The following is a 21,395-nucleotide window of genomic DNA, read 5'->3' as shown; positions in this document are numbered from 1 at the left end:
TCTACCGGAGATACTCACACTGTGCCCATGGATTCAGGTATGATATCAGTAAAAAAGGGTTTGAAATGGGTGTGGCAATACGCCCCCACACATAGGTGGTGAGTGGGTGGCCCTGGCGACTAGGCCAGCGGTAACCGGGTAAAATAAATAAATAAATAAATAAATAAATAAAATTAATTTATAAATTCTCATCTGTTTATACATTTATGACTCTGTTTAAGATTAGTGGGGAAGTATATGAGGAAGACGATGGGGAAGCAAAATAAATTTGGTAGAGGACAAGTGGAGGAGCGGGGAAAGTGGGAAAGAGCGGAAGGAGCTGACCTAAAAAATATTGAATTAAAAATCATGTAAAAACTAGCGAATAACTACGTCATTTGCAGGGGCATTGTGGAGAAGCTGCGGGGGAACATTAAGGGAGCGTGGAGAAAAAACTTTATCATTGAACAAATTATTAAGTAATATCACATAGTTTTTATTTTAAAGCAGAATTTATAAAATTAATACTAAATAAGAAATTTTTTAACCTTTTAAAAATTCAAATCTAACTCAACATAATTTTAAATAATGAGATCAAATTTTTCATAAAAGAACGCCCTATCCCTTACATAACTTAAGATCTTATATTTGTCGAGATATTTTGTTCTTTTGTTGGATATTTGTAGTCATACTTTTGTTTTTTCAGAGCAATTTTTTTTTCGTTTAATAATAGTTCGTCTTTTTCAGTTTAAGAAATTTATCTTGTCGCTTAATTATATCCTCATGTCTTCTCTGCTCTCCTCTCTCCGTAGAACTCATTAGATTAATATCATACTTTTTTCTTTTTAAAGGTTTGCGGTTGGTTGTTTGTCTGTCATAATAAATTGTAGTTATTACTTACAGAAATATTTTTAGTTACTATTACGTACTCACCCTTTATCACTATCACTGAGAGCTTTAATTTCTAATTAATTTTCTTCAGAGCTTTCAATAAATTGTATAGTGGTTTGATCTGAGTCATTGGTCTCAGCAGAGTAACTGTACCCTGGACAAATCAAGTAGTTAGGATGCAGAGCATGTTTGGCTTGAAATATTTCACAAAGCTCACTGATACATTACACAAAAAATACGTAGTTCTGATCGTTGTACATATTAATTTAAATACATATAATGAATTATAAAAAAGTACCTTAAGTAGGGAACGTCTAGTCTTCCTCTTCCAGATTTACGTGATCCTTGATTTTCAATTTTATTTTTGTAAGACTGTTCTAGGGCTTTCATTTTAGTAGCAATTTGACCATTTGATACTGTACATCCATGAGTTAACAGATCACCACTTATTTTTTTGCAGACTTGTTTTTTACTTAATGATGAATTTTTAATTGATACTAAATAATCCCTAAATAAACTTATTAGAAGCAAAGTACTTTTATCGTTCTATTTGAAAGATTGTTTTGAACCCAATAAGTTAGCTTTTGATAAGTTAGTAGTGTTTGCCAAAGGATGAGGTGATTGTGATAGATTGTGTCCAGAAGGATCTCTATCACTTGATGCATACGTAATACCATGATGTAATTTTAAAAGAAGTAAGGCTGTATCTTCTACATCTTGAGTTATAGGTGTCACAATACTTTCACGTGAAGTTGATACATAAGTGGCATCTTGCTGTCTATACTCTGAAACACAGTATTGTATTGTTTAATTCTTATTAAACAGCATTTAAAACTACAATTGAGAACAAGCTACTGACCACTAGGTTTATACACGTAGTTTTGTTCTAGTTCAACTTCATTCAAGCTGTCAAAGCAAAAGTGTAAGAAAATATACTGTTCTACAATTTTATTTCCACACTCGCCACATTGCTAACGCAGATTTTCCAGATTTAAAGTCTATTGAAAAACATGCATTACTAGTTATTTACTACTCACTATTAAATGCCTGATTTACAAAAAAAACTTAATCACAAATACATACCTGATTCATTTTTCACATAAGATTAAGTTTATAAAAGCAAATGTTACCTCACTTTTTGATAATTTCTGGTTTTCACACTTTCACAGTGTTAATGAATAAATCATCTACATCTATTGTCTAGAAAAGAAAAAATTTTTCACTCTAGTTTCGTTAAATAAACGTTTTAACTGCGTCTTAAAACCGTATAACTTTACTTAGAAGCTCAGTGTTTACAAACAACAGTTATAAGCGGTGTGTATACCTATATAGTATAAAGATATCTCGGAGGCCTCCGAGTGCTTTGACAAAGAACTCGTGTTCATTTATTGGGATTCCAAAAGGTCACGTGACTCTCGCGGTATATATAGTCACTTGGGGAAAAATAACACAGGCTCTGTAGGTATAATTCTATTTTTATTTCTTTTACACGTTTAACGATTGCAATACGATAAAAGCCTTTCAATAACATGTTTTTGAGGAGATGACAATACCTTAGCTATTTTTCCCAACTCAGTTAATCTTTTGCAGCTTAAAACTTTCCTTTGATAGTGCGAAAACGTACATTTAACCTTACCAAAATTCCGCTCGTTTTCCTATAAATAGTCGGGATCGGGAGAACTTTGTACAGGTTAAATGTACGTTGTGTAATGTAAATTGTCGAAAATGAGTTATTTATACCAATGGATTTATCAAGACAATTCTGCGTCTAATAGTATATCTACAAATTAAATATCTCATACCGTGATTTAGTAATAATTAAATGAAAGTTAGAAAAATTGCTAATAATTTTTATCAGTGGTAAAAAAAAAGTGAGTGATACAAAACGTAGAAATCATGCCAGACAGACAGCGTGAGTGTACTTACCTTCTTTCACGTTGTAAAGTCGATGATCACCGCCTTGGATTCCAAACTGGAAAAGGGTAAGCTGCATATAATAAGCTGCATTTTTGCACTTACCCTTTTTTCACGAGGTACTTGCGCCGAATTAAAAGGGTAAGTACAGATTTTCACAGCTCCTATCGAAATTTTTTTTTTTTTTTTTTTGTGGAAAACAGAATGATTATACCATATTTGTATAGAAAACAGTTTTTCTTGCGGTCCAATACTCAGATTAAAATTGATTTTTAGTTTCCCTTGATTTTCTCAGTTCATCTCTCATGGAACTTATACTTTTTTCCGTTAGATGGCAGTATCGTACCCAGAAGTGTAGGGGCTTACCCCCACTCTTATACTAGTCGTGCGGTGTAACCGCTTACTGACGACTTCAGTCCTTGCTGAGCTCGAGTCCGAGCCACACATGTAATAGTAGTAAATAAAGCACACACTCATATACAAAGTCTTTCTGATCATTCCAGCACCTTCTCCCACGACGACATATATATATACCAGGATCTAAACCCTACATTGGTGACCCCGACGTGATTTTGTTGATCGTCTAAACCCTACATTAGTGACCCCGACATGATTTTGTTGATGGTCTTCGTCGTCGTCGACTTGGCACTGGCATTGGTCGCCCGACATGCTCATCTTCGTCAACCTGGAGATTTCTTTGCTGGGGCATTTATTGTGGAAGTGTCAGCCACGGTGAGCCTTTTCTTTTGTTGCTACCGCTTTATCAGCTAAGCCTGAGCTTATTTCGCCCCCACGTGGGTCATATTGGCGCTTGATACGACGTCATCGCCTGATGCGATGCCTCGTTGCCTGACCTGGCTGGTGCTCGCGCTCGTGGTGCTGTTTCTCCTTCCTTCATCGCCAGGATCTGCATTGTTGACCATATGATGTGTGTTGCTGTTGTGTGCGCGCCCATTTTCGAGCCTGTACATCGGCCACATGCTCCACCTGCATCATCCTCCAGGTGTGACTTTACCAGGTGCAATTCCGCTGCGCTCGTCTTCAAAGTTTTTGTCTTCACCCTTCTGTACATGATAGGCAGAGTTGTTGACACCTCGGCAGCCGTTTGGCCTCATTTTGTGCTTGGTCTCGTGCTGCGTGCCAAAGGGTTGGCCATTTTTTTTGGAGCCACGTGCTGGTCGTCGCAACATTGGTCATTTTGGAAGCCACGTGCTGTGTGAAGTAACATCGACCATGTTTCCGCCGTGTCTTCTTGCCACCCTCGCATGTTCAAGACCAACGAGTGTATATTGCGTTACGTATGTGCATTTAATTGAGTGGCGTCACAAGGACCATAGTTTAATTATCAGTATTATGTTGAACATAAATTGTGTCTTGTCTTGAATTTTATTTATATGGTTCGGAGCACTGTGTCATTTTAAGATAATTTGTTGACATCTGATAAGTTAGTTTTTAATTTTTGTGCATAATGTTTAGCCAAATTAATGTGATAGCTTCATTTCTAGTCTAATTTTTATATTGTATGAAAGACTGATGTCCGTATAACCCAATTATAACAGCTCTTATTGTTATGGCTAAGCGTTGTAATTCCCTTTTATGGTTTTGGTTATACGATAAAATATTGACACGCGCGTAAACCAATGGCAAGCTTATAATTCGAGCCAAATTACTTTAAGCATTGTTACGAAAGCTCGTTACATTACCTCTATAAGGGAGGCGCTGTTGCTCATTATTTTGTTTTTTTCCTAATGTTTATATGTATTTTTGTAAAAAATAGAAGCAGCGCTCAATAATTTTTGTATTATTAAATTGACATTGTTTTGTAACTGATGTGTGTGCCGCAGTGCAAGCTGATTTTAAAAGTGTTCTGTTTATGTATTAATACGAAACTGTTTGTTTTAAAAATGATCTGAAGAGTTGTAAGATCGATCAGATATCTTATTCAAATCTATTTGTCTGCGACATGGAATGTATTTTCCCTCGTAAAATTTTTTTGTACACGTTTGAAAATTGTAAATATTTTGGTACAAGACCTTTTGTAAGTTTTAACTACGTTCAAACTTGAGAGGAGTACTGTAGGGGCTTACCCCCACTCTTATACTAGTCGTGCGGTGTAACCGCTTACTGACGACTTCAGTCCTTGCTGAGCTCGAGTCCGAGCCACACATGTAATAATAGTAAATAAAGCACACACTCATATACAAAGTCTCTCTGCTCATTCCAGCACCTTCTCCCACGACGACACACACACACACACACACACACACACACACACACACACACACACACACACACACACACACACACACACACACACACACACACACACACACACACACACACATATATATACCAGGATCTAAACTCTACAGAAGTGTTAGGAGAAAGTGAAATTTTTCAAACAATTATTAAAAAATATAAAATTTACCCAAGATGTCATGTACTACCTATCAGGAGCATTTCGAACCTGGCTGTGAATCTACATGCTCTCAATAAGATATCTCGTGCTACTGATATGGGCATTGCGAATACAACTTCGTATCGACGAGTTCTTTATTTAACTTTTTATCCTTATAAAGTGCCTCCATACTAACCCTTACATGAATATTAATTATTACGTCACCATACTCTTCATACATATGTAATAATATTATTATATAAAAACTTTGTACCCCCACAGATCACGCATTATTGAGTTTCTCGACCACTTTCAACTGTCAGACATAGAAGTAACGATAACTACCATGAACGTGAGCTTCATAGTTTTTTTATTGTAAAGTGTTATATTCGTGTGATAGTTCATTGAACAAAGTCCATGATAACTTATTTACAGTCATTAATGTCATACTTGCGTATACTTTACGGGCTAGCTCAGAGAGCGCTCTGCTTCGTTCTATTTCCACACTACAAAACAAAGGTTATATTACTAAATTTAGTATCGTCTTTACTGTGTTAACTTGGATGTTGGTATTATTCTTTGCTTCTGAACTTATACTATGTATAACTAAAATAATCTTAGTTATTGAAATTCTCATAAGTCAGAACTCTTGTGTTATTTGTGGCTAATAATGCATTGAGCTTTAAATCGTCTGGCAAGTCTACACTATACTGGCGTCAGATAGCACTATTACACTTGCACACAGCGAAAGGACATATTCTTTTGTAGGTCGTGCTGGCGAGAAACGGCTTCTCATTTGACGTCTACGAAAATAACTAATTTTAGCTGTCTGAGTTAGGATGATTTAGTACTCAAAGATAGTGTTAAGAAAACAAAGGGTAGGCCATATAGAACATCAAAAACAATAGTGCACGGTGCAAAATTAATGCCAGCGTCCCAGTCTTTTGAACAAAAAATCAAACTGAGTCAAGATAAAACCCCTCTGACCTCATTGCTTAGGAACAAAAAAATTTTAATTGTAATATATTTGACAAAGATACTCTTTCATCAACTTCCGTTGAATAAGGGTTAAAACTAGTAACTGTTTTAAATGATTATTGCAGTTTTGACGCTTTGAATTACTCGACAAAGTAAAAAAAAATGAGCCAACTCAGATACTTGGTGAAAAAGGTGCCAACTCGAAATTTAGGTTGAAAAATCAGTCAACTCAAATTTGGCTTGAAAAAGGAGTAACTCAGGTAGTAATTTTTTTTATCAAGTTTTGTCGTGGTAGCACTGACATTCACAATAAAGGTTGTTATTGGCAGGTACTTGCAGCGTCTCGCGGGTTGCTCCTCAACGATGCCTTGAATAGGCCGAGACTACAGACGCTGCCGAAGCGAGTACGCAGAGGCCAGTAGGCGTCGCCGATATCCACGATATCAGCGGAAATCACTAATCTTCTCACGTATCAAACTCACGAAAACTCACACAGGAAAAATCTCACTTCTCGCGCGCTTGAAGGCCCAAGCTAATCTAGCGCTCTCTTGGCCTTTTCTTCTCTTCCCCTCCTATCCCTTACCGCTTTCCCACCTAGTCCCTTTAACTCTTTTTACCCTTTTCCCTGCTTCCCTACCTGCCTTAGCCTGCCGGTCCCTCACCGTTACAAGGTATACCTATGTAAACGAAACAAAGATTTTTCAATAATGTAATGTTTCAGAAATATAATTTATGTTACAATGACAGAGCGTACTATATTTATTTAATTGTGTGCTTTACTATTTTACTGTGATCATAGAAGGAAAGTAAAACGTTAATTAAATATGACTATATAGTTAAATGCGAACGTATACCTATATGTGTACACAAATATACTTTCAGAAATATCGAATTTTCGTGTATGATACCTTATTTCTTTGTACAAGAATATCACAGTTTTTATAAAAATATTATAAAATAGGACGCCGCGTTGACATAGTATTCATGTATTTGATGATTGAGAAAAAATTAAAAAATATAATATTTTTACTAAAGTTAAATAACAAAATATCATTTGTAGTTAAACTAAGTTGTTTTTTTAAAACGATGTTCTAAAACAAAAAAATTAGTTAAAAATTTATTAAATAACATTTAAAATGCATTACCTCTACAGTCTGATGAGAGAATTACGTCTAATCGCAGCAGACTTTTGAAGCACATAATTTAATAACTATAATACGATGTATTACAATAACAAATTATATTTATGAAAAATTGGATAATTGAAAAATTTTTGGTCGTTTATATACGTATACCTTTATTGTAAAAGTCAGTGCTACCACAACAAAACTTGATGAAAAAAAATTACTCCCAAGTTGGCTGTTTCTTCAACCTGAGTTGGCTCCTTTTTCAAGCCAAATCTGAGTTGACTGCTTTTTCAATCCAAACTTCAAATTGGCTCCTTTTTTACCAAGTATCTAAATTGGCTCTGTCTTTTACCAAGCCGTCGATATAGATGTAACAAAACTCAGAGATAAAACTCCGAGGTGTTGCCTTACATGTTAAATTACACATTATATTTGAAGTTATACTTTTATAGGCGCGTTCGGCACTACAGAGTAAATGAACAATTATAGATCAGAGACCTTGAGAAAAAGTGTAACGGAACTGGATTTTGCTTCATTTTCCCCCCATTGCCCCACCCTTCTTGACGTACTTCCGGTCTCCTGTACAAAACCGCCATATTACTCCACACAACATCATAGCATCACAGCACAGCACACTTTTTGAATTTTATTTTATTTTTTTTAAACAAATTTCTAAAGAAAAAGAACTTTCCAAAATGTATTTGAACCACCGATATCTTTTACACAAGCCTTTACCCACTCTGCTATGAGCGATTCCAACGTAGGACAATCGATTACTTCATGTTATCTTACAGTTCGTAACTTATTTTCAATGTAAATTTTTATTTAGTGTGTATTCATTCCTTTGGTTTGATTACACAGGCCTGCAAGGTTTTTTTCTTTGCAGTCCAATGGTCATATCCTAAGTATTTTTTTGCGCTGAATCCAAATCCGTTAGCCAAATTGCCCTATCACGTCAGGATTTTGAGCAATTTTAACCTAAAAGTGCCAAACAGCGTATTTTTTGCCCTTTTTCGCGTTGAATATATCAAAACAATGGAATGATAGCGCAAATCGGACAACGGAATCGTTTTTAGCATGCCAAAATCTACAGAAAACCATACCGAAAGCGTGAAATTTGAAAAAACTGTTTTTGTAATACTTAAAAGAAAAACTTCTTGGCGCGAAATCGACAATTTTTATTAACACATGACATCATCGTTGCACCTCGTTTTTTAATAATTTAAATCAATAAAACTCATGTAATTGATGTTAATAAAGTCACCCATTACGAGCACATAAAGTTATGCTATGTAATTCAAAATGGTGGACACAAAATGGCGTTTAATAACATGGGAAAGAGATTGTTTCCGACTGTAAGAAACACAGATATCATTCTTTTGTTAAGGCCATTTTTTAATAGGTGGCACCTTTGGCGAAATATTTAGATGCATAGATTAAAATGGCCCACCGTTATACAAAATTCAATTTACAATTAGGCACTATACCACAACAATTGTCATTTTCGTATGCTATTGTCAGATGACATCGCTGCTTTGATCAGAGTGAAAACTAATTTCAAATGACTCAATTTATCCAAATTTCGACTTATTTTATTTTACTGTCTTCTTTCGTAAATGGGTCTTAGCATATGTGTTGTTTAGCTCATGAAGTTGGCTGCTAACGACGAAAAAACACAGCACAATACTTGTTTTGTTACAAATCGGGTTACTGATGGAGTTCACATTACGTATACATAAATATACCACTGAATTTTTCTCCATTGAGTAAATCGTGCTGTGTTCTTATGAAAAAGACTAAAGGTTGTTAATATAAAATAGAAATGAAAGAAATAAGCGAAAGAGTAATATTGTTAATTGGGTTCCGTTTCGGCAGAAGACTGTGACAGATGATGAAGAAATGATGAAATGTGATGTTTTCAACCAACCGAATCGCTATTATTATTATTATCATCATCATTAGTATTATTGTTGTTATTATTATTATTATTATTATTATTGCGAATCGATTAGAAAGATGAAAGACATTTTAAGTGACAAGAAACAAATTTTAAAAGAATCGCCACTTTGTGTCCACCATTTTGAATTTTCATAGCATAACTTTATGTGCTCATAATGGGTGATTTTATCAACATTAATCACATGAATTTTATTGATATAAATTATTAAAAAACGAGGTGCAACGAAGATATCATGTGTTAATAAAAATCATCAATTTCGCGCCAAGAATTTTTTCTTTTCAGTGTTACAAAAAAAGTTTTTTCAAATTTTACGCTTTCGATATGGTTTTCTGTAGATTTTGGCATGCTGAAAACGATCCCGTTGTCCGATTTGCCATCATTATCATTTTATAGTTTTAAGATATTCAACGCGCAAAAGGGCAAAAAATACGCTTTTTGGCACTTTTAGGTTAGGATTGCTCAAAATTCTGACGTGATAGGGCAATTTGGCCAACGGATTCGGATTCAGTGCGAAAAAATACTTAGGATACGACTATTAAATTGAAAAGAAAAAAAAATAACCTGCAGGCCTGTGTTATTCATTAAATCAATAAATATTTTATTGAATAGAATATATCTTTTGGCTAAATGTTTTTTTCAAAAAGAGAGAAATTCGTATATATTCGCAGAGCAGCTCTTATATGTATTAATAAACATTCATTTACTTATCATTAATTTGATACTTTTAAAATAAGTAAATCATTGTTTGTACAATTTTTCACATTTTTTCAAAATTTTAATAATCAAAACTAACACATTTTAGTACTGTATAAATAAAATAATTGATTTTTGTTACGTTTTCTTCTTTCACAATTTTTCGTTTGTGATTAAGGTGATTTTTTGACTTAAGGACATTTATCACATAGTTAGTGAGGAAAAAGTTCAACTCGAAATTCAGAGAGGTGGGAGGAGCGCAAATTTATGCAGCAACACTGGAAATAATTTTTCTCATATGGATGTACTTACATACAAGCTTTTACGCATACTTCACCCCTTCTTTCTTGTGTTATTAAAAAAAAAAATATTATAGATCTATTTGAAAATGAAGCGGTTCATCTAAAAGTAATCTGTCATGCAAACAAAAAAATTAGGAGGTTCGTACGGATTTTAGAAATGCAATTTCAAGTGATTTTTGAATATACGTATGATATTTCAATAATATCTCTCAAAAAAACCTATATGTGATGAACGTCCTGAAGGAACATTCAATGGAATGTACTTTTATTCTGTTGAAAAAAGCAGTAATACAGGATGGTTTGTCTTAATTCCTATCTTAAAAAAACGATGGGTCACGTGATGAAGCCTGTTCATTCGTCACGCGATTGGCTGAGACTGATGAAAATGGAATTTTGAAAAATCAGTGAAAAGTCATTTTAATTTGTAAGTTGATAAACATTACAATATTACGTGTTACGACAATGATGTAGTTATTGCATTTTTCTTTAAAAATACAGAAAATAAATGTTTGATTGGTGATTTTTAAATCATCAAAAGATTCGACGAAAGCGCACTGTTTGGTACTGACCAGCATACTTATTGTTTATATTGTATCGTCATATAATATACTGTTTATAATTGTTCAGTTAAATATTAAAATATCCATTGAAACCACAACCAATAAACGTTTGTATACTTATTCCACTACTGATAATTTCAACACCTTCGTACACAATACATGCAGTTTCATAGACGGTATACGTATGAATATACTCATATGAATTATGAGCGCGCGGTGGCTCAGTCTACAAGGTCGTGGATTGGCACGCGGGAGACCGTGGTTCGATTCCTGGCCAGTGGGACTTTTTCGGGCAAGTACCTCTGTGATTTTTCACATGTGCTTTTTTACCACGCAATGCTCCTCGAGGAGGGTTTAGGCGACCTTCCCGCAGCAAAAATTGCCTTTCCCCTACCCCCTCCTGTAATGGGAGGCCTCCTATCCCTTTCCTTGTCCCTTTCCTAAGTGCTAAGTGCCTATAGTAGTGCCCTTATTAAAGGAGCCGATCGTAGAGCACTATTAATTATAAAAAAAAAAAAATTAATATTCATATATTATCTACCACACAATTTTATAGAAGAACGACTTCTTAATTCGGTACCCAAGCACCGATTGTCGACTGGTTTTTCTTCGTTTAGCCACTAGTGATACATCATTTTTTATAGTCTATATTTATACATTTACGTATTACGTTTCATATCATTAACAAAAAGTCACTACACATGTCAAATAATAATTGTACATTTTTGCCTATTAAAATTGCAAGTATTGTAGCACTAAAAGTTTGAGTATTATTAGTAAATAAAATGTTTATGATAAAATATAGTTACGTTTGCCGTACTTTATGATAAAATTTTGGCTAAGAAATTAACACAAATGGTTTAAATACACTATACTTCGGTAATTGAAATACTTCATTTGCGTTCTCTTCCAGAACATTTTTGCGAACGTTTCACCCACGCGAAGTACCCTTGAAACGTTTAAATCTTATTCGCACATTTTTCGCTTATTTCTCGTGTAGTTTCGCCTAATTTTTGCTTTTGCGGTTCGCATATTTTTCGCACACTTTTTCACCTACGCGAAGATTCACCCGCGAACACGTTGATCGCTTATTTTTCGCGCACATTTACATAACTGAACCTACTTTCTGCCTACTTGTTCGCATATGCGGAGGTGCCCCCGTGATCAATTGATTTAATTAGATCTCAAATGCATCCTGATCAGAACTGAAATGTACGGTGCGATAACGGGCCATACACGCCGTGGTAAAGTCGGTACACGGGCCTTCTACCAAGCCGTGATGGCACCGTTAACTTGTGTTACCAGGAGGGCTGTTGAAGCACGAGCGAACTAACGAACGATAGAACGAACGAACGATATCGAACGATAGAACGAACGATGGAACGAACATGGCACTGATGTCGCATAATCTGAAATATAATTTTAAGCACGCGAAATTAAAAATGGCTACATAGACGAAAACGCAAAAACGCAGATAACTCAACAAAATTTATCCTTCACTAATCGCGGACCTCATTTTCGATACTTAGGCGGTAATAAATAATATAAGCGTAATTAAATAATTCCCAATGACCCAAAACGCCTATCTTTCGATCTCAGACATTTAAAAAATATTTCAACGTAAAAACTTAATCCTAAGTGATTTAATGCGCCTTTTTTATGTACTACAGCGTGGCGTTTAAACATTATTTAAATAGCCCTCTGGGGACCAAGTGGATAATGATGAATGATCATCATCATCATCATCATCATCATCATCATCATCATCATCATCATCATCATCATCACCACCACCACCACCACCACCACCACCACCACCATCATCATCATCATCATCATCATCATCATCATCATCATCATCATCATCATCATCATCATCATCATCATCATCATCATCATCATCATCATCATCATCATCATCATCATCATCATCATCATCATCATCATTCATCATTATTCACTTGGTCCACAGAGGGCTATTTAAATAATGTTTAAACGCCACGATGTAGTACAGAAAAAAGGCGCATTAAATCACTGAGGTTAAGTTTTTACGTTTAAATATTTTTTAAATGCCTGAGATCGAAAGAGAGGCGTATTGGGTCATTGGGAATTATTTAATTACGCTTGTATTATTCATTACCGCCTAAGTATTGAAAATGAGGCCCGCGATTAGTGAAGAATAAATTTTGTTGAGTTATCTGCGATTTTGCGTTTTCGTCTATGTAGCCATTTTAAATTTCGCGCGCTTAAAATTCTATTTCAGATAACGCGACATCAGGGCCATGTTCGTTCTATCGTTCGTTCGTTCACTCGTGCTTCAATAGCCCCCATTTAGCATGTACGGGCAGTATACCGCAGCGGTAAAGTACTATGGCCTGTATATTGACTACACATGGCCAGTAAAGATGAAAAAAAACAATCAATAAAGTACTTTTTTAGTATTCTTCGGGTATTTTTACGCATTTCTATAGAATTAAAGTGACGTAGCTTCCAGACACGTTACAAGTATCTTGTTCTACTTTTTTTTGTTAGTTATGATTGAATAGTGTACAAATATAAACAGTTAAATCAATGTTATGTATATTTATTAAATGATTTGCTAACAAAGTATTATTTCACAACATGTAATAAAATTAAACTCAATTCTAAAAAACAACATGTATCATAATCTTAAGAGTGAGATATATAAAAGAAATATTAATTTTAAAAAACAAAAATGTTTATATTTAGTTAGTAAGTCAACGGAAATAAAATTTTTTTATAAAGTTAATAAGAATAATTTGACATGAATAAAAATAGGTACGTTATACTTGGACCTTATATGGATATAATTTGAAAGTCAAATGTTACCCCTCATAGTTACATTGAGAAGATTCTTGGTTGTCGATTTAAACAGACCAAGTTCGCGGCTGGACGATGGAGAATTTTTTTTTTTTATTTCTTATTCTCCATTATTGTAGTTTTTTTTATAAATCAAGGTAGTGACAATGTCTTTGAAAACATTTTTTTTTAATTCACACTAAATTTTGGTACTCATCAAAAAGTATTCTTATTTGGTTCTTCTTGAATAAATAAAGTAATATATTTACTGTAAAAAAAATGCTTCAAGATTTCAAACAAAGTGGACGTTCGGGTTTACTTAAAGATCCAAATAATTGTTTTTTTTAATTTAATTTTTGGAAAAAATCATTCTTCTAGAATCCTTATTGACTACCATGTAGTAATCTATTCGCGTATATATTGGGTTTTTTCATTACACACAACCACCTTTTAGTTTTTTCATCCATGATTGTAAAAAAATGTTATCATTCATAATAAAACATACACTTTGCTATTGCAATGGACTTTTCGGAGTTGAGAACTATAAATCATATCAAATTATTTCATGTTTACGGGCAGTACACGGACATTGTATGGACAGTGTACGCAATTACTAATGTACGGTACCTGTACACAACTTGTATACACGCCTTGTAACACATTTCATGCGGCCCATAAGGATTTTCTTACGGCAACAGTATACAGGCCGTATATTTCTTTACGGCAGCTATAATCCATTTCCGGTCGGGACATTTTATCTGATACATCTTGAAATTATTTATATCAATTAATATTTAATCGATCTTAAACATTTAAATCGATTAACTTACGAACCACACTGGCCCCAACAATAAGTTAGAAAAAAAAAAAATCTGATTTATTAAATATCGCAGTTTCTTAGGTCTAATGGCAAAACGACAGTTTTCGGATTAAAAGCTCTAGAATTCGTGCTGACATAAGATTCTTTAAATATCTCATTAAATTTAATATCGTATGAAAGCGATTCATTCATACTTCAAATAAGGTAAGGTGCACAACCAGTGCTGTCCTCATTTTGCCCCCTAAAGCTCATGTTCAATCTTACGGAAGAAAATAGTTAAAGTGTCCATTATTGGCAAATTTAGTCCTACGAAAATTCAATGTTAAAGTGGCTAGAGGCGCTAGCCGTACCCTCCAACCTCATGCACCTTGGCTGGACTAAATGCACCAACAGTGTTTTACAAAATTGAATCTACTTTAATTCTATTATGTGACATGACGATTTATTTTCAGAACCTACTTAATTTTTGTTACCAATTTAAATTTATATGTTTTAGTAGAGTAAACACATTTGAATATTAGAGATTTTTCACTAATAATTTTGAAAGTTTCATTAAAGTCGGCATAAAAACTCAGTTAGCTACGAAAATTATATTAAAATAAACGACAAAAATTCAGCTGCATACATACCCCTTTTAATTCTATGTCTAAATTGTATCTAGAATCCTCCTCAGGAAAATATAAATTTATTGTGAGATGAATTGGATTCAATTTTACACATGATAAGTTTGGATCATATTTTTTGGCAAAAATTGACACAAACACACAAGTTGCTGTTTGATGCCAGTCCATTCTACACTCAACTTTCCTAAGTGAATCCTGCAAGAAACACATTAACGTCACTAAATAATTATAAATAATACAAAGGTTGAGCAAGCACAATTAGTTTTACTAACTTTTTGAAACCATAAATGTTTTCCTTGGGTACACCCAGGCTGTTCGAGAAAAATGCTGAAATCTGTTGTTTTCTTTTTACAGCAGGACCAGTATTTCATGCCTTCATGAAAGATTGGAACTCCAGGGTGGTAGGTGCAAATTTTATCATGGTTTAATTGACCTTTAAAAGTTTCTTTACACGAATTATTTTTACAACTTTGTCCAATAGCTACGTTATTCTTATCCTGATTTGTATTATTCAAGACTTTCAAGTTTTTTATTTGTTCCAAGAGATTCGGTGAGATTATAGGTTTTAATGTAACTTGTGGGGAATTAAAAGGTGGTCGTTCTACTTGTGATTCAGTATTCAGAGGCTTGACACATACCTCTATGACTTTCTCAGCTTCTGACTTGTCAACAATTGGTTTTTGTGGTTCTGGTGGCTTGATGTTTGAGTGATGGGACCTAGTACAACCCTTAATACTTAAAAATTCAGTAAAATCTGTGCACTTTTTGCTACAACAAGACCATCCTTTGTAAGCATCGTGGAAGACTGGATTACCTGGATGATGTTGGCAGGCATCTGTGAAAAATTTGTAATTAATACGTTTTAAAGCTGAGAGCGTTACATTTAACTTGAATGTTTGCGATTTCTAAGCAGCCTGATACTTAAGCAAAGCAAACATGCACCCTGCTCACACGGACGTAGATGAAGATAAAAAAGTACCTTCTTTATTGTTATTAGGATCAAATTTTTCTCCACAGCCACGGTTGTAACAAATTAGTAACTCTTCTTCGTTCGTCATTGTTATCACGGGTAAAAAAATCCTGATTATTTATTGTCACCTGAATCCCGTACACTTGAGTTTCATGTGCGACTCAATGCTCATGTTTACAAGTACAAGCACTCTTTCTTTTTTCGCTTTTCTAATATAATAGGTTAGGCCGCGATCACACGTCTGCAGAAAAAGGCTACGGGTTGCAGATTGCGTCAAAGAAAGTTCCCGCACTACACCTTTTTTTCAGTCACTGTGACTGTGTGAGTGTGTGCAAAAGTGTATTGACGCCATCTGATGGTGAAACAGTGCGTAATTAAATGCCGTAATTTCAGGACATTAGAGGATCCAATACATTATTAATAGGAAGTTTACAGATTTATTACGACAGCAAACGTGAAAGCAACAATAATTTCAACAATTCTGAATATCCTAGTTGTCTGTTATATACAATGTTAAAGCAAAAAGTGACACTGACATCTGAATTATTAGGACAAAAACACCACTAAAGCCAGTAGCATAACCTCAAACTGCAGTATCGAAGCAGAACAGACTCATCTCGACCGCAAAGTTTCATACACAATAACATAATAAAATAATCCCATGCTGTTTAACCCTATAACCCAACGCAATAGTCACCAAACCGGTAATGTGCGAAAAATCGGTCGAAAAATCGGTACTTTTTTCCATAAAAAAAAAATTAAATATCTTCAAAAATTAAAATTCCATACTATCATCGTTATTCTTATGTAATAGCTAGTATTTTTGTGTAAATTTACAAAAAAAAATCAACTCTCCGACCTTCTGAAGCCGAGAAATTTTTTTTTTTTTTCATTCCTGTGGCGTCATTTTTAAATATTAAGGGCTCAAATTTACATGAGTTGAAGTTTAATACTTACAGATTAAATGAAAAATTTCCAAATTCAAATCAGTCATTACTGAGCGCTGGAGCGTTCTAAGTAGTGACATTTTTGGCTTTTCGTTAGTGACATGAGCTGATCGACCGTGGCAGGAGTACATTAGCATTCTATGGGTGGAGTGGGTGAGATCAAACTCCTACTGACTTTCTCTTAATTATTTTCTTGTGTTTTTATTGTGTTTTTATTTGTAATTTGTGATTATTTAAGCGGCAAAGTAAACGATTATAGTGCTTGGGTTACTTATAATTGCAAAGGAAATAAGAAAAAAAATTTTTTTTTCAATTCGTGTATTTATCTGAAAAAACGTTACAAAATGCGTGACACAATATTAATATTTTTGTTTCTTTACAGGTAATTCATATTCACTTTCGCTGCTACTACTATTTTCACGATTACATACAGTAAGTTCTGATGTGTCACTATCACTGTCAACAATGTCGTCATTTACATTTTCATTTACATATTCTTCGCTGTCTATAGCTGCCTCTGTAATATTTAGCTCGTATAATTCCTCGTCGAAAATATCTTCGATAATAGGAGTTTCAATATTTGTGCAAGTTTCGTTGTCACACTTTAAACATTACTTGAACATTTTAATCCATGCTTTCTACAGCTGCAAGTTATTTTTCTGCATCCAGTCCCACATGCATCGGCAGGCTATTGTTTTTAAAATGTCTTCTGGGATCATTTGATCAGAGCTACATATGTACCATCGTTCTGGATCAAGTGAATTTCCAAGCCATGCTTGCAGCTATAAAAAAGTGCTATAGGAATTTTGAGCTGCAGCACCCTCAGTAGGTGGGAGATTTGCCAAGGTAAATGATGATTTAGATATGCAGACTTTTTAAACAGAGCAAACCTTAAGTCACTCAGAGTACCCGTGAATTTTTTTGTACAGTATAAGGTAGAAATTATTTTGCATCCGACTTGAGCAATAACCGTGTGCAGAGTACTTTTATCGTAAAAAACTTCGAAATTTTGGAGCAGCTCGTGTCGCTTGTCAAAAACTTTACAAATTTTATTTTTGCCTTGTTTAAAAAAACAGGAGGTTGTGTCGCAGCCTGATATTATATACAAAAGTCCAATGTAGTTTTTTAAATGTGGGTATTTAAAACTATGTGCACGCTACTGTATACCCATGAAAAATAAGCAGACGCCTCAGGAGCCGTACTATATAACTCTTTCCGCTTCACGGGCCTAAAGGTAAGTGTACCTACCTCCGTGGCACGTAATGAACATTCCAACTGAAATGCACCATAAAAAATGGTATACTAAAATTTTTTTGAATATTTTTTTTTTTAAATCTTACATAATCTCTTACGGAATATTTAAAAAAATTTTATGAAGCTAAAACTGCAGTAGAATATTTTTAAAACGAATAAAAACGGTATGCTGGTATTACCGTGGTTGTGCACCTATTACCGTGTACGTATTACCGCGGATGTCCCAATCACCGTGTCCGTATTACCGTGGGTAAAGAAAGTTGTATTTGTGGAATATAAAAAAAAATGCAAATTTCACCTACATTTTCTACATGACTTATTTATTGTTTTAAAAAAAATATTACTTTTTTTTGTACTTGCTTATTCATTTAGTAGGAATCTTATACATTTTTGAGCACTCAGCAATAGATTTTCCAGAATAGATACTTTTCAAAGCTAATTTTAATGTCTCTGGAGAGTAACACTTTTTGTTTTTCTTTATTTCGATCGATTTCTTGCCTTTCTTGCCTTTTTTAGTTTTCTTCATCTTGGTTACGTTAGATCGACGTGCTTACCTACTAATTGTTTACGTGTTAACTGTCGTGCGTTCTGTAAGTATAGGGTTATGTTTACGTACGCGCGCTCACCGCGGAAATACGTACATAAATCAGTTAATGAGCGCGTTGTACTGAATACCGCGGAAAATAATTATTTACTCAAAATATACACAAATATTTCTGTTTGAATTGCATCTACATTAACGTCATTTTAGATTATTAAAATTGAAAAATTATTTCATATGAAACATTTCTTATTTTGAGCAAGTAATCATCAGTTTTTCAAAATCCACGGTAATAGGGCAGAGCACGGAGATAGGTACACTTACCCCTATGTTTTAACATAGGCCCGCAAAGCGAAAAAAAGTTATATGGTACGGACCCTGGTAAAGCCACAGAGAACGCCGAGGTGCAGGTTAGATTGTATAGCTATATATACGATCTAGGGAAAAAGTTTCGATATTGAATCTGCCTAACCCAACGCTGCTGCTCTTGGACAAGAGACAGCCTCGCAGCCGGAACCGATCCAGATCGCGCTCTAGAGGAAGAACCAACCAGGCAGAGGCAGTCAACAACGCCACAAACCCAGACTGGGGCCGGTTCCACCAGCGGTTCGGGGCAGCCGCGAAAAAGTGCAGTCCACCGTGCACCTTCGGTTCAGCTGGTTCGGGAAACCTGTGAGGCCGCCTTCGTCCCAAGTGGTGGAGCTGGGCCAATCCGAACCCTCGGAGAACCGCTTTCATATCTTCGACCAAGAGTCCCGGGTAAATTTCCTGGTCGACTCTGGGTCCGTCATCTCACTTCTTTCCAGGCACCTCATCAAGGACCGAGAACTACAACGTCAGCCGTTGACGCTCACGGCTGCCAACGCCTCGCCGATAGCCACATACGGCACCCACATCCTGACCATAGAGCTAAGTCTCCGACAAACAGCGACGTGGAGCTTCACCGTCGCCGATACCCAGGTCGCCATCGTCAGAGCCGACTTCCAGACGTATTTCGGTTACCTGGTAGACGTCAAGACTTGGGACACCGCTACTCGGACCTCCTCGCGGAGTACATGCTCCCCAGGGCAGCGCTTCCTGACCTGTCAGTGCACCACACCATCCACACAACAGGCCCGCCGGTCGTTGACCGTCCTCGACATCTACTCGGACCGCGTCTGCAGGCAGCCAAGGTGGAGGTAGGACGTCTCTTGGAGCAAGGCATCGTTCGCCCCTCGTCCAGCCAGTCAAGAAGTCCAGCGGGGGCTGGAGAGTCACTGGAGACTACCGGTGTCTGAACGCCTGTACTGCTCCGGACCACTACCCCCTGCCAATCATTGACGACCTACTGCAGGAGGCATCTGGGAAAGTCTTCTCCGTCATAGACTTGCGAAAGGCCTTCCACCAGATCGCTATTACTCAAGAGGACATTCCGAAGACGGCCATCACGACTCCGTTCAGCCTCTTCGAGTTCACGGAGGTCCTCCATGGGACTCCGCAACGCAGCGCAGTCACTGCAGCGGACGATGGACCACGTCCTGCGCGAGCTTTCCTTCGCCAGATGCTATCTCGACGACACCTTCGTGTCCTCTGAGAACCACGAGCAGCATCTCCAGCACCTGCGCCAGCTCTCGAAGTCTTACGTAAGGCGAAGCTCCGCGTAAAACCGCAGAAATGCGTCCTTGAGCAGGACCAGGTCGACTACCTGGGCTATACGGTGTCTGCCGACGACGTCCGCCCTCCATCACGCAAAGTCCAGGGTATCTAGGACTTCCCAAGACCAAGCAACTCCTCCGAGCTCCGACACTTTCTAGGCATGATTAACTTTTACAGGCGTTGTATACCCAAAGCTGCTCGTGCCATGGCTCCCCTCAATGACTTATTAAAGGACCTACCACCCAGGAGTAAAAAGGCTTCGCTCGCCTGGACGCCTGAAGCCGACACCGCCTTCCAACAGTGCAAGGAGTTACTGGCAAGAGCCGCTACGACAATGTTCCTGTGCAGGCCAAATGCTCCGGTCGCCTTGAGGACCGACGCATCTGACACCGCCATCGGAGCAGCCCTAGAGCAGGAGTACCCGCGTGGCACCTGGAGCAGGCCACTCGGTTTCTTTTCGAGGAAGCTTTCCAAGACCGAGAAGAGATACGCGGCCTAGGACAAGGAACTCTTTGTTATCTACACCTTAATCAAGGTCTTCAAATGAGTGCTTGAAGGACGCCGATTTACAGTCTACACGGACCATAAGCCACTCATCTTCGCAAGACGCCAGAGCTCCGCCAAAGCCTCAGCGAGACAGGCTCGGCAGCTTGACTACATCCTGCAAGACCAGGTAACTCTTGCTCATGTCAAAGGAGAGGACAACGTGGTGGCCGATGCCCTTTCGCGCATCAACGCCGTATCCATGTCCTGGAGTTCCAGGTTGTAGCCAACGCCCAAGCCGAGGATGACGAACTCCATCATCTGCTGGAGGACCCTCATCTCGACCTGCAGCCGCTCACCACCGATGGTCATCGCATTTTTTGCGACCTCTCCACGGAAAACCTGAAGCCATACTTACGTTCGATTCTCCACAACCTGGCGCATCCCAGCGTCAGAGCAACGATCCGCCTCATCTCAGAAAAATTCATGTGGCCCAAAAT

The 21,395-nt window shown here is 36.6% G+C and overlaps 2 protein-coding genes across 2 annotated transcripts in view; one reads left to right on the top strand and one right to left on the bottom strand.

The window, feature by feature from the left end:
• Positions 1-16,342, bottom strand: part of mora (cysteine and histidine rich domain containing protein) — a 56,578-nt gene extending 40,236 nt beyond the window's left edge. Inside the window, exons 1-3 of the mRNA XM_014357441.2 lie at positions 16,045-16,342; positions 15,338-15,900; positions 15,072-15,260 (exon numbers count right to left, since the gene is read on the bottom strand). Of these exons, the coding sequence (XP_014212927.2) occupies positions 15,072-15,260; positions 15,338-15,900; positions 16,045-16,123 (831 nt within the window). The 5' untranslated portion in view covers positions 16,124-16,342. The remainder of the gene's footprint in view (positions 1-15,071; positions 15,261-15,337; positions 15,901-16,044) is intronic.
• A 400-nt stretch (positions 16,343-16,742) lies between these two features.
• Positions 16,743-20,524, top strand: LOC149374134 (uncharacterized). The gene is made up of 4 exons (XM_089594739.1): positions 16,743-16,769; positions 19,315-19,861; positions 19,941-20,291; positions 20,364-20,524. The coding sequence occupies exons 1-4, from the start codon at positions 16,743-16,745 to the stop codon at positions 20,522-20,524; spliced, it is 1,086 nt and encodes a 361-aa protein (XP_089450865.1).
• Positions 20,525-21,395: the final 871 nt, after the last annotated feature.

This window comes from Copidosoma floridanum, unplaced genomic scaffold (genome assembly GCF_036245765.1).
Source record: "Copidosoma floridanum isolate Cflo_tuat_1 unplaced genomic scaffold, Cflo_Japanese_pri ptg000021l, whole genome shotgun sequence".
NCBI classification, from domain to species: domain Eukaryota; kingdom Metazoa; phylum Arthropoda; class Insecta; order Hymenoptera; family Encyrtidae; genus Copidosoma; species Copidosoma floridanum.
The sequence above is the reverse complement of the archived record's forward strand: the minus strand, read 5'-3'. Positions and strand labels throughout refer to the sequence as shown.